The 13,233-nt window shown below is 35.0% G+C and overlaps 1 protein-coding gene across 2 annotated transcripts in view; it reads right to left on the bottom strand.

The window, feature by feature from the left end:
• ATRNL1 (attractin like 1) overlaps window positions 1-13,233 on the bottom strand; it is an 804,411-nt gene that overhangs the window by 470,532 nt on the left and 320,646 nt on the right. For both annotated transcript variants that reach the window (XM_064595308.1, XM_064595309.1), the window contains exons 23-24: window positions 8,666-8,744; window positions 6,237-6,394 (exon numbers count right to left, since the gene is read on the bottom strand). In XM_064595308.1, coding sequence (XP_064451378.1) covers window positions 6,237-6,394; window positions 8,666-8,744 — 237 coding nt within the window. The remainder of the gene's footprint in view (window positions 1-6,236; window positions 6,395-8,665; window positions 8,745-13,233) is intronic.

The following is a 13,233-nucleotide window of genomic DNA, read 5'->3' as shown; positions in this document are numbered from 1 at the left end:
AAACAGATCCTTAGATCAATGGAACAGAAGAGAAAACCCAGAAATGAACCCATACCTATATGGTCAACTAATCTTCAAAAGCAGGAAAGAATATCCGATGGAAAAAAGACAGTCTTCAACAAATGATGTTGGGGAAACTGGATAGCAACATGCAGAAGAATGCAACTGGACCATTTTCTCACACCACACACAAAAATAAATTCAAAATGGATGGAAGACCTAAGTGTGAGACAGAAATCTGTCAAAATCCTAGAGAAGAACACAAGCAGTAACCTCTTTGACATCAGCCATAGCAACTTCTTACTAGATATGTCTCTGGAGGCAAGGGAAACAAAAGCAAAAATAAACTATCAGGACTTTATCAAAATAAAAACTTCTGCACAGCAAAGGAAACAATCAACAAAACTAAAAGGCAACCTACTGCATGGGAGACGATATTTGCAAATGACATCTCTGATAAAGGGTTAGTATCCAAAATCCATAAAGAACTTATCTAACTCAACACCCAAAAAACAAATAATCCAGTTAAGAATTGAGCAGAAGACATGAATAGATATTTTTCAAAAAAAGACATACAGATGGCTAACAGGCACATGAAAATATGCTCAGTATCACTCATCATCAGTGAAATACAAGTCAAAACTATAAGATACCACCTCACACCTGTCAGAACAGCTAAAATTAGCAATACAGGAAACAACAGATTTTGGCAAGGATGAAGAGAATAGGGAACCCTCTTACGCTATTGGTGGGAATGCAAACTGGTCCAACCACTCTGAAAAATAGTATGGATGCTTCTCAGAAAGTTAAAAATAGAGCAGCCCTATGACTCAGTAATTGCACTACCAGGTATTTACTCAAAGGATACAAAAATACTGATTCGAAGGGGCACATGCATCCAGACATTTATAGCAGCATTATCAACAACAGCCAAAGAATGGAAAGAGCCCAAATGTCCATCAACTGATGAATGGATAAAGAAGATGTGGTGTATATATATGCAATGGAATATCACTCAGTCTTAAAAAAGAATGAAATCTTACCATTTGCAATGATGTGGATGGAGTTAGAGTGGATTAGGCTAAGCGAAGTAAGTCAATCAGAGAAAGACAAACACCATATGATATTACTCATATGTGGAATTTAAGAAACAAAACAGATTATCATATGGGAAAGGAAAAAAAAGAGAGGGAGGCAAACCATAAAGACTCTATAGAGAACAGAGTTGATGGAGGGAAGGTGGCTAGGGAGATAGTCTAAATAAATGGGTGATGGGTATTAAGGAGGGCACTTGTTGTGATGAGCACTGTGTGTTATATGTAAGTGATGAATCATTAAATTCTACTCCTGAAACCAATATTACACTATTACTAACTAGAATTTAAATAAAAACTTGAAACATAAAAAAATTATATAGTGTTCTAGCTATAATAAACAGTAAGCTGGAGAGGCTATAATAATATCTGGAAAAGTAAGAGCAAAGAATATTACCAGGAATACAGAAAGTGATTTCCTAATGATAAAGTCAAGTCATCAATTCATCAAGAAGACATAAAAACCCTAAACATTTATGTATTTAATTAAAGAGTTACAAAATACATGAAGTAAAAACTGAAAGAACTACAAGAACAAATAAACTAATTCACAATTACAGTTATAGATTTCAACACTCATTTCTCAAATTGAAAGAATATCAATGAGAACATTAGAAGACGTAAAAAACCATCAACCAACTTGACCTAATTCACATTTGTAGAACACTCCACCCAATGACAGCAAAATGTACCTTTTTTTGCAAGTGTCCAAGGAACATTTACCAAAATAGATCATATACTGGGTGCTATGGTCTGAATGTTTATGCCCCTGCCCCCAAATTCATATGCTGAAATGCTAACTCCTAAAGGCAACGGTATTAATAGGCAAAACCCTTGGGAGGTGAATAGGTCACAAGGGTGGATCCCTCATGAAAGGGATTAGTGCTACTACAAAAAAGGTCCCACAGAGTTCCCTATCCTCTTCCACCATGTGAGGATACAGTGAGAAGGTGCTACTTTATGAATGAGAAAGAGGATACCTGACTATGCTGGTGCCTTGATAGTGATTTTCCAGCCTCTACAATGGTGAGCAAAAAGTTCTATTGTTTATAAGCTACCCAGTCAGTGTTATTTTGTTATGATAGCCCAATGTACTAAAACACCAGATTTATTCATTTTCTATTGCTGTGGCAACCAACTACCATGACCTTAGTGGCTTAAATAACAACACAAATTTACTATCACAGTTCTGTATGTTAGAAATCTGACATATTTACTCCTACAGTTCTGTTGTGAGCAGTCTGATAGAGGTTTCAATGGACTAAAATCAAGGTATTGGCAGGGCTGTGTTTTTTTTGTTTTTTTTTTTAGAGGCTCTAAAGAAGAATCTGTTTCCTCCACTTTTCCAGCTTCTAGATGCCCCTTTCTCCCATATTCAAAGCTAGCAATTTGCTTCTCTCTAACTCTTCTTCTGTATGCACATCTCTCTCTAACCCTGACTTCAGGCAGCAAACGCTACTTTAAGACCCAGCTAATTAGGTTGAGTCTACTTAGCAATCCTGGATAAGCATCTTAACACCCTAAACTTAATCACATGTTCACACTCCCCTTTTTCATGTAAGATAATATATTCACGGGCACCAGGACTTCTGTGGAGTCATTATTCTGCAAAACACACTGGGTCATAAAATAAGTCTCACTAAATTTAAGGAATTTAAATCATTCAAAATATTTTTTGTGACGATAAAGTTAAATTAGAAATACATTACAGAAACATTTTTAGACATTTTCCAAAGCGCTGTAAATAAAATATGCCACTTCTAAATACTCAACTGACAATGGAGGAAATCAAAAAGGAAATTGGAAAGTATTCACCTTAAGAAACCAGAAAAAGAAGAGCAAATTAATGTCGAAGTAAGCAAAAGAAAGGGAATAAAGAGAAGAAATTAATGAAATGGAAAAAATAGAGAAAATGAATGAACCATTTGTTTCTCAAAGAAAAATTAATGAAACTGATAACTCTCCAGCTGATCAAGGAAAAAAAGAGAGAGAAAGAAAGGAGAAATAAATTATGAATATCAGAAATAAGAGTGATGATATCTACTGGATAACATGTAAATATTATTAATAATCTTTTGCCAGTAAATTCTACAAGTTAAATCAAATGGAAGAAATATAACTGTGAAACACAAACTGATAGAACTCATTCAAGAAGAAATAGAAAACACAAACCTCTAAATCTTATTAAAGACATTGAAATTTTAGTTGAAACCTTCCCACAAAGAAACCTGGAAGTCCAAATACATTCAATGTTGAATTCTACCACAAATTTAAGAAAAAATAATATCAATTCCACACAAATCTTTCAGAAAATTAAAAGGAAATGTTTTCCAATTCATTTTATAAGGCCAGCAGTACCATGATACAAAGTCAAACAAGATTACAACAAATAGAAGACTATAGACTAATACCTCTCATAAGCATAGGTATAGAAATTCTTAACAAAATTTTAACAAATCAAATCCAACAATACATAAAAAACTAATACAAATGACCAACTGGAGCTTACCCCTGTATAACAAGGTTGATTAAGCATTCAAAAGCATTAAAAAATCAGGGTATTTCAATTCTATTAGCAAATAAATCTAAAATAGTAAAGTTATTTTACAATCCTATAAACAAACACACATACTCATGTGCTTTAATATAACATATTTCTCAGAACTAATATAATTATTTTAATCAAAAAGTAGGAATTAGGCTCTACCTATCTTAACCATCAGTTACTTTCTAAATTTTATTATTTGGGGAGAGTAGAATATTTCAACTTTATTACACAAATTCTGGTGTGGCTTCTAGAACATATTGCTAGTATGTTCTCAAAAGAAAATTCAATTTAAAATTTAATTTTTAACCATTAAATATTCATTAACATTCTATAGTAATGATGTAATTTGCTTAAAAATAAATAATTAGATAACCACACATGAAGGACATGAAAAAACTTAAAATGTAGCAATTATATCAATTTTAATCACTACTTAATATGATCAATAGATGAACCCTTTTGTTGCCTTTAATCATAATTTGAATATACCAAGTGAAATCTGATTCATATTTCTGTATAAATCCTAGAAAATAAAATGATGCATCCAACATCCTCAAGGTCAAAATATTTCCAGCATCTTCTGACCATAATAGCATCTAAATCAATCACTATACAATGAAGAAATAAAAATATCAAAATAATTCTCATTACTGAGTAGTGATTATATTTCTTAGTTAATTAACTTCCTTAATTTAGATGCTGAATTAGCCTTACAAATAAAAATAATTTTCCCATAAATATATGATTTTTAAAAATCACTATCTTCCCACAAATCACATAGAAATTAAATAATTTCTAGTCATAGATCATAAGCTGTCATTAATATGAAAGGGGAAAGAATAATCTGTACACTTTTTAAAGATTTTTTTTAAAGATTTTATTTATTTATTTGAGAGCAGGAGAGAGAGAGAGAGAGAGAATGAGATGGAGGGAGAGGGAGAAGACTCCCCACTGAGAAGGAAGCCTGACACGGGGCTCGATCCCAGGACCCAGAAATCATGACCCAAGCCGAAGGCAGACACTTAACTGACAGCCACCCAGGCACCCCTTAAAGATTTTAAAACATAATGACCTAGCACAGGGCTTGGTACATAGGAGATTTCCATAAACTAATTTGAATTCAATCTAATCAAATAATCAGTCATAAAAGAATGAATATATGAACAAATGCCAACATTACAACATACAGGCTTTTCTTTCATAAAAGCATAAATTAAGAACACAAACCCTGACTAATTCAAGATAGAAAGAACATCCTAAATGTTTCCTAGTAGTAAATCTAAAGCCTTTAGCAGCCTATCACTAAACACAATAAAAAACGAAATATACTTTAATAAAAAAAGGAAAGAAATATACAACATCTATATGTAGCACAAAGAAATCAACAGTGAGAGGTAGTGGGTCTTAAAGAACTGTTAAGTACTGCTTACCCTAAATTTTTAATGAAGTTTAAATTATGTTCAATATATAATAAAAGAAAAATGAGATTCTAAACAAAGCAAATAATTTCAAGTAAAGCTGTAAGAACAGAGTATCTAACCCTCAGATGAAGTATACAGTTGATCAGAAAACCCAAACAATCTGGTTATCTGAAGTTTTGATGCATTTCTTAGAATATAATTTCATTAAAAAATTACATTTTTTGATTGATTCAATATCATTAGTATGAACATTTTTAATAAAGACATTCATTATCATTGCTGCTCGTGATCAGGGGACCACACTTCGAGGACCACTAAACTAGAAATACAAGTCAATCGAGTTTCACAAACTGAATGTAGGACAGATAATCTGTTGGCTGTGTGACTGACAGTTTTCACTGTTGGGCCATAGGGAAATGAAGTGTTAAAGCAGCAAGTGTGTCCCCCTCCACTAGATTTTGCCGGAAAAAAGGAAAATTAAAGGAGAAAGGGAGAAACATGCTGCCTGGATCAGGGGGCAGCTGTGATATTTTAAACCTGGAATCTGGTTGTGTCATCCTTTGGAGTCCCGGGGGAATACTCAAGCACATTTTTCCATGGCTCTCATAACTATGAGAGGAGTCAAAACCTGGGCATAGAGACTGAGAAGATCTGCTGTCCAGTGCAAAGCCCAGTCCCAAGAAATAACCAGTTTTCACCCCTTTCCTGGATACCAGGCCTCAAACTTACCACCTGTACTTTAATCAGGCTAAAGCCCTCCCTTTGAGCTAATATCACAAAGGAGAAAGCCATCTACTTTTGACCTATCTTCTATCTATGCTGGATCTTAAACTTCAAGACCACATAGATAAACCTTCTGAACTTGGATTCTGTTCTCCTAGTCTTCTCAGTCAGAGTATAAACTAGGCGAAATAATATTGCCCCTCTGGCACTCCATTCTTACCCAAAAAGAAAACTGTAATTAACATTAAACCAATAGATTTTGAACAGTCAAAAAATAAACAACACATTCATCATTAGACATTCAATGTACCCTTTTTATCAAGGATCAATACGTTTCATGTTGTTCAAAACATAGAAATCTTATCCATATCATTACTTCAAACAAAAACAGCATGGTTTTTGTTAAGAAAATACTCAATGGTCATTATGTTAAACACTATTAACACTTACCTGTATTTTAATAGGCCAGGAAAAGTTGCTGACGTACACATAGAATGTGATGTTAGGATTGCTTCTAAAGTTAAATTTTTCATAGGAAAAACTATCTCTGTATTCCTTTATATTAGTTTTGGAAACTATAGGAGTCTCCTCCCCGGATACTGTTCCAGCTAAAATGTAAATAATAATAACAAATTTTTAAAACTCCTATTAGGAAAAAAGGATCTTTTTGAACTTAAAAATATATATTATATTTACTTAATTTTTAGAACTGTACGTATAAAAACATAATTATCAAAATAAACTTGTTCACTATTTAGAGTAACAAAGGAGAAATAAAATTCACATTAAAATTAATGGAAATAGTATAAAAATTATTTTTTTTAAATGATACCACTCGGGGCGCCTGGATGGCTCAGTTGGTTAAGCGACTGCCTTCGGCTCAGGTCATGATCCTGGAGTCCCAGGATCGAATCCTGCATCGGGCTCCCTGCTCAGTGGGAAGCCTGCTTCTCCCTCTGACCCTCCCCCCTCTCATGCTCTCTCTCTCTCATTCTCTCTCTCAAATAAATAATAAATAAATAAATAAATCTTAAATGATACCACTGATTAAGTGCTATGTACTAGTCACTGGTGTAGAGATTTTATATTCTTTTCTAGTAACAGTTTTATCCCAGAGGTATTCCATCTATATTTTTCAAATTGAAACCTGACCCTCAGAAAGATTAAAACACTTGCCTTAAGTTTATAGCTACTGAATAGTAAATTCCACTTTGGAACTCAGGTATATATTAGCTCCAAACACTGAGTTCCTTCTATTTACTACTCCACAGAGCCTCTCAAAACAAATCAGGACATATTTCACATGTCTCAATCCAATTAAAAAATGGAAAAGGAATCAATTTATTTGTCTTAACCACAAATTGAACCATCACTACTTTGAATAAATTGAAAGGTTTAACTAATTAAATGTTTAATTAGTTAAACACATATTGCATACTCAATAAATATTTACTGAAATTGACCAACTGGAACAAAACATTTCCAACAATCTTACTAAGCCTTCCACCTTAAAAAACAGTAAAAATATTTAGAATTAGTACACTGAGCAACTGAATTAATTTCTAACTCATCACCTATTCCAAAATTACATGGGATGCTGTTTTAAAAGGCAGACTTCCTGACCCCATCTCCTAACCTGATAAATCAAAATTTCTGAGATTTAGGGTTATGGGAATCTAAAAGTTACAAGCAATTTCTTCCATTAAAAAAAAAATCACCATTCTAAACTAATTACAAAGGTTTTATTTATTTTTGTTAACAAATTTTAAAAATCTTCTAGAGTCAATTTATTGTGACAAAGTAAAATTCAAATTAATAGTACAAGTTTTCATGAATTCCTTTCTTTAAAATGATTTTATTTTTAAGTAATCTCTACACCCAACATGGGAATCAAACTTACAACCCTAAGATCAAAAAATAAATATTCTACCAACTGAGCCAACCCAGTATTCCATCATGAATTCTTAATTAATGAAGCTCAAAATGCCAAGATTTTACTATATGTTTGGCACCATAGTAACAAACTATATAGTTGCCCAAACTTCTCATTTTTTAACACATGGAATATAGGTTCTAGAACTGCAAAGACCTCATCATTCTTGAATTCTACATGTCCCCGATTCTACATATTAAAATGGCATAATGACTTGAATTTCAGAAATCAAATATGGATGTCTAAGAATCCACATATTTTCTTTAAAGAAGATTCCAACACTTTTACGCAAAAGTATATCTTTGATATAGAAAATAAAAACCAACAGAATTTCCTAAGATGTAAATACAAAAATGTGAGCACACTTTTTCATAATCCAACATAGTTTACTTTAATCTTGGTTACATTTTTTAAAAGTCAAAAACTTCAACTTAAAAACCTTATTACGGAAGACATATTAAGTATAGGGGTTTTTTCCAACCTTCTCTCAGCACTGAAGCTGACAAAGGGAATAGTATATTTCTAAGCTTGAAAGTAATAGAAAACATGTTAATTTATCAGCATGCACAAAATTTCATTGTTTTCTATCAATATTAAGGTTAATAATTAAATTTATAGCTTCAATAGTGAATCAAATAACTGAAATCTCAGTCCCTAGTCATTAAAGAAGTAATATCTTAATTAAAATCATAGCAATACATAACACTACCATTTTAAAAAATTATGTGGTGTACAGTATTTGTTATGCATCTAATTTTAATTGAATAAGGGACAAAGTTGACAAAGGAATGAAACTTTATTAACAATGCTACTTATTATTTTTACCTGAATCAGCACAATGACATTTTTTTAAAATTTCAATATTTGAATTAACAATAAAAGGCCATGTGAGAACACATTCCATAAACAAACATGTGAAAGACACGCGACAACAAAATCCTCTTACCTGTTGAACCAACTGACCATGTAATGTTGAGATTAAAGTTGTTTGATGCATTAATCGAAATATCCAAATTTTTGTTTGACTACCAAGAAAGAAAATATTCGGGTTAAAAAATCAAATTACACTAAATAATGTTTTGTGTTTTAATTATGCCCATGCTATATTTCACAGACTCTATACATTTTGTCAATATTCAACTAGGTGTAGATGTCAGTTATATTTTTTTAATGAAAACATATAGGTGATAAATTCAAAGCTGGTTTAAAGTTCCCATTTATCCTCCCTACTATAATCCAGCCTTCTGTATGTAAACCAGAGGCTGCTGTAATTCATTATTTGTATTTTGATTCTCTTTGCTTACCTGTAGTTAACAGTTAAATGATACAGGTTTAGGTTAGTCCAAAGTAATTTTATAGCAATGTGAGATTATTGTTTTGTTGAAAGATTTCTTCTTAGGTGCATATAGTATTATTATACAAACATATCTGTATTGAAAAAATATATATATATGATACATAAACTAGAACTCTCAGGTAAAAATGGGTTAGAATTAAATCTACTGTCAAAATGTAGGAAATGTATAAATAATTAAGGTACTTATTTATTATTTTTTTTATGTAGGATAAGTAGGAAGCCCTGATCACTAATCTATATTAATTTCAGTAACTGTTCCAAGTTGAATTTATTTTAGTTATAAATTATATTTATATAACTAGATATAATGTTGTTACAAGCATTCTCAGTGGCACCTCTCATGATAGTTTAGCATCCTACACTTCCAAAGAAAATGTGTGTGTGTGGCCGTGGAAGATGGAAGAGGATTACCGACCCTATTTGAAACGGTCCCCAGAATTGAGCTGGATATCTACCAAACCACTCTGAACACCCAAAAATCAGCCTGAGATGTAAGAAGATAGATCTGGATCTCTACAAACAGAAAATTGCAGGTGGTTGGTTTTGAGGTACGAAGCGGGGAGACGTGATTCCATGGGCAGATATGGGAGGATAAATGGCAGCGGGAGGGAGCCTGGCTATGGGGATCCTACACCACCTGCAAGTGACAGCCTCCTGCACTGGGGACTTGGCACAGACTCACAGACCGGTAGCGGTGGGGAAGGGACTTTAGGGCAGCCCCCTGGAGGGAAACCCAGAGTGGCAGGGCCGCACGTGCAAACTGGGGGCAGCTGGAGGTTTTAGAAGCATAAAGGGCAGAGACATGCCCCCACCTGGAGGTGAGGACTGGGAGCGCTGCTGACGGGCGCACAACCCAGGACCCTGCTGTTTATAGCACCACAGACAGAAACGGAGATAGTGTGTCCTGGAGAGCTCACTGAAGAACAGACTGCAATCTCTCTGCTCTGAGGCAGAGGGTTGGAAACGGTCTCTTCTGCTCTGACTCTGGGAAGAGACATGGCTCTGACAGGGAGAGCCGCCAGAGAACAAAAGCCCCCAAAAAACGATTTCCACTGAGCCCATCCTCCGCCACAGGGGGCAGGACAACTCTGCCCAAACAGGGTTGCCTGAGTAACAGCACTGCAGGCCCCTCCCCCAGAAGACAGGATGGGAAAACAAGAGGCCAGCAATCCTAAGGTCCCTAGAAAACAGGTGCATCATGCTTGGTTTGTGGTCAATAATTTGGACTCTATACATTCCCTCAAACACCCCTCAACAGAATGACTAGGAGGAAGAACCCCCAAAATAGGAAAGACTCAGAGACTATGACTTTTGCCACAGATTTACAAATGGATTCAGATACAACCAAGATATCGGAGATGGAATTCAGGCTAGCAATTATGAAGACAATAGCTAGAATGGAGAAATCAATTAATGGCAACATAGAGTCTCTAAGGGCAGAAATGAAAGCTGAATTGGCAGAATTTAAAAATGCTATCAATGAGATCCAATCTAATCTAGATAATCTAACAGCTAGGGTAAGCGAGTCAGAAGAATGAATTAGTAACCTCGAAGACCAATTAATAGGCAAAAAGGGAAAAGAGGAGGCTAGGGAAAAACAACTCAGAATCCATGAAAATAGAATCAGAGAAATAAGTGACACCATGAAACGTTTCAATGACAGAAATATTGGAAATCCTGGGGGGGGGGTGGAGAGAGAGACAGGACTAGAAGATATATTTGAGCAAATCGTAGCTGAGAATTTCCCTAATCTGGGGAATGAAACAAACATTCCAGTCCTAGAGGCAGACAGGACCCCTCCCAAGATCAAGGAAAACAGGCCAACACCCCAGCATGTAATAGTAAAACTCACAAATCTTAGAACCAAGGAAACCATCTTCAGGGGATTTAGGGGGAAGAGATTCCTTACGTACAGAGGGAGGAACATCAGAATAACACCAGACCTATCCACAGACACCTGGCAAGCCATAAAGGCCTAGCAAGACATATTCAAGGTACTAAGCCAGAAGAACACAGAGCCAAGAATACTTTATCCAGCAAGGTTGTCATTTAGAATGGATGGAGAGATGCAGAGCTTCCAAGACCGGCAAAAATTGAAAGACTATGTGACAACTAAGCCGGCCCAGGGTTGCAGATTGGATAAAAAAGACAGGACCCATCCATATGCTGCCTACAAGAGACTCATTTTGAACCTAAAGATACATCCAGACTGAAAGTGAAGGGATGGAGATCCATCTTCCATGCTGGCAGACCTCAAAAGAAAGCTGGGGTAGCAATTCTTATATCAAACAAATTAGATTTTAAACTAAAGACTGTAGTTAGAGACACAGAAGGACACTATATCATTCTTAAAGGGTCTATCCAACAAGAAGATCTAACAACTGTAAATATCTACACCCCCAACAAGGGAGCAGCCATCTACATAATCCAACTGTTAACCAAAATAAAGAGTCATATTGATAACAATACGTTAATTGTAGGAGACCTCAATACTCCATTCTCAGCAATAGACAGATCATCAAAGCAGAAAATCAACAAAGAAACAAGAGCTTTGAATGACACACTGGACCAGATGGACCTCATAGATATATACAGAACATTCTACCCTAAAACAACAGAATACTCATTCTTCTCGAACACACACGGAACTTTCTCCAGAATAGACCAAATACTGGGTCACAGATCAAGTCTCAACTGATACCAAAAGACTGAGATTATTCCCTGCATATTCTCAGACCATAATGCTTTAAAACTGGAACTCAATCACAAGAAAAAATTTGGAAGAAATTCAAACAGTTGGAAGTTAAAGACCATTCTGTTCAAGAATGTTTGGGTCAACCAGGAAATCAAAGAAGAACTTAAACAATTCATGGAAACCAACGAGAATGAAAACACATCGGTCCAAAACCTATAGGATACAGCAAAGGCAATCCTAAGGGGGAAATACATAGCCATCCAAGCCTCACTCAAAAAAAGAGAAAAGTCCCAAATTCACTGACTAACTCTACACCTTAGAGAATACAGAAAAAGCAACAAAAGATGCCTAAGCCATGCATTAGAAGAGAAGTAATTAAGATTAGAGCAGAGATCAATGAATTAGAAACCAGAAACACAGTGGATCAATTCAACGAAACTAGAAGCTGGTTCTTTGAAAGAATTAATACGATCGATAAACCACTTCCCAGACTTATCCAAAAGAAAAGAGAAAGGACCCAAATTAATAAAATTATGAATGAAAGGGGAGAGATCATGACTACCACCAAGGAAATAGAAACAATTATTAGAAATTATTATCAACAACTATATGCCAATAAACTGAGCAACCTGGAAGAAATGGATGCTTTCCGGGAAACCTATAAACTCCCAAGGCTGAAACAGGAAGAAATTGACAACCTGAATAGGCCAATAACCAGTAATGAGATTGAAGCAGTGACCAAAAAGCTCCCAAAAAACAAGAGTCCAGGGCCTGAAGGATTCCCTGGGGAATTCTACTAAACATTCAATGAAGAAATAATACCTATTCTACTGAAGCTGTTTCAAAAAACAGAAACAGAAGGAAAGCTTCCAGACTCATTCTATGAGACCAGCATTACCTTAATCCCCAAACCATCAAAAAGGAGAATTTCAGACCGATATCCTGATGAATATCGATTCCAAAATCTTCAACAAAATCCTAGCTAATAGGATCCAACAATACATTAAAAGGATCATTCACCAGGACCAAGTGGGATTTATCCCCGGGATGCAAGGGTGGTTCAACATTCACAAATCAATCAGTGTGATAGAACACATTAATAAGAGGAGAAAGAAGAACCATATGGTTCTCTCAATTGACGCAGAAAAAGCATTTGACAAAATACAGCATCCTTTCCTGATTAAAACTCTTCAGAGTATAAGGATAGAGGGAACATTCCTCAAGTTCATAAAATCCATCTATGAAAAACCCACAGTGAATATCATCCTCAATGGGGAAAAGCTGAGAGCCTTTCCCTTAAGATCAGGAACATGCCAAGGAGGCCCACTCTCACGACTATTGTTCAACATAGTACTAGAAGTCCTAGCAACAACAATCAGACAACAAAAAGAAATAAAAGGTATTCAAATGGGCAAAGAAAAAGTCACACTTTCTCTTTTCGCAGATGACATGATACTTTATG

Source organism: Mirounga angustirostris, unplaced genomic scaffold, assembly GCF_029215605.1.
Source record: "Mirounga angustirostris isolate CCGP_5_RB_7025 unplaced genomic scaffold, mMirAng1.0.hap1 SCAF_6, whole genome shotgun sequence".
Lineage (NCBI taxonomy): Eukaryota > Metazoa > Chordata > Mammalia > Carnivora > Phocidae > Mirounga > Mirounga angustirostris.
This window is presented reverse-complemented; position numbering and strand designations above follow the sequence as displayed.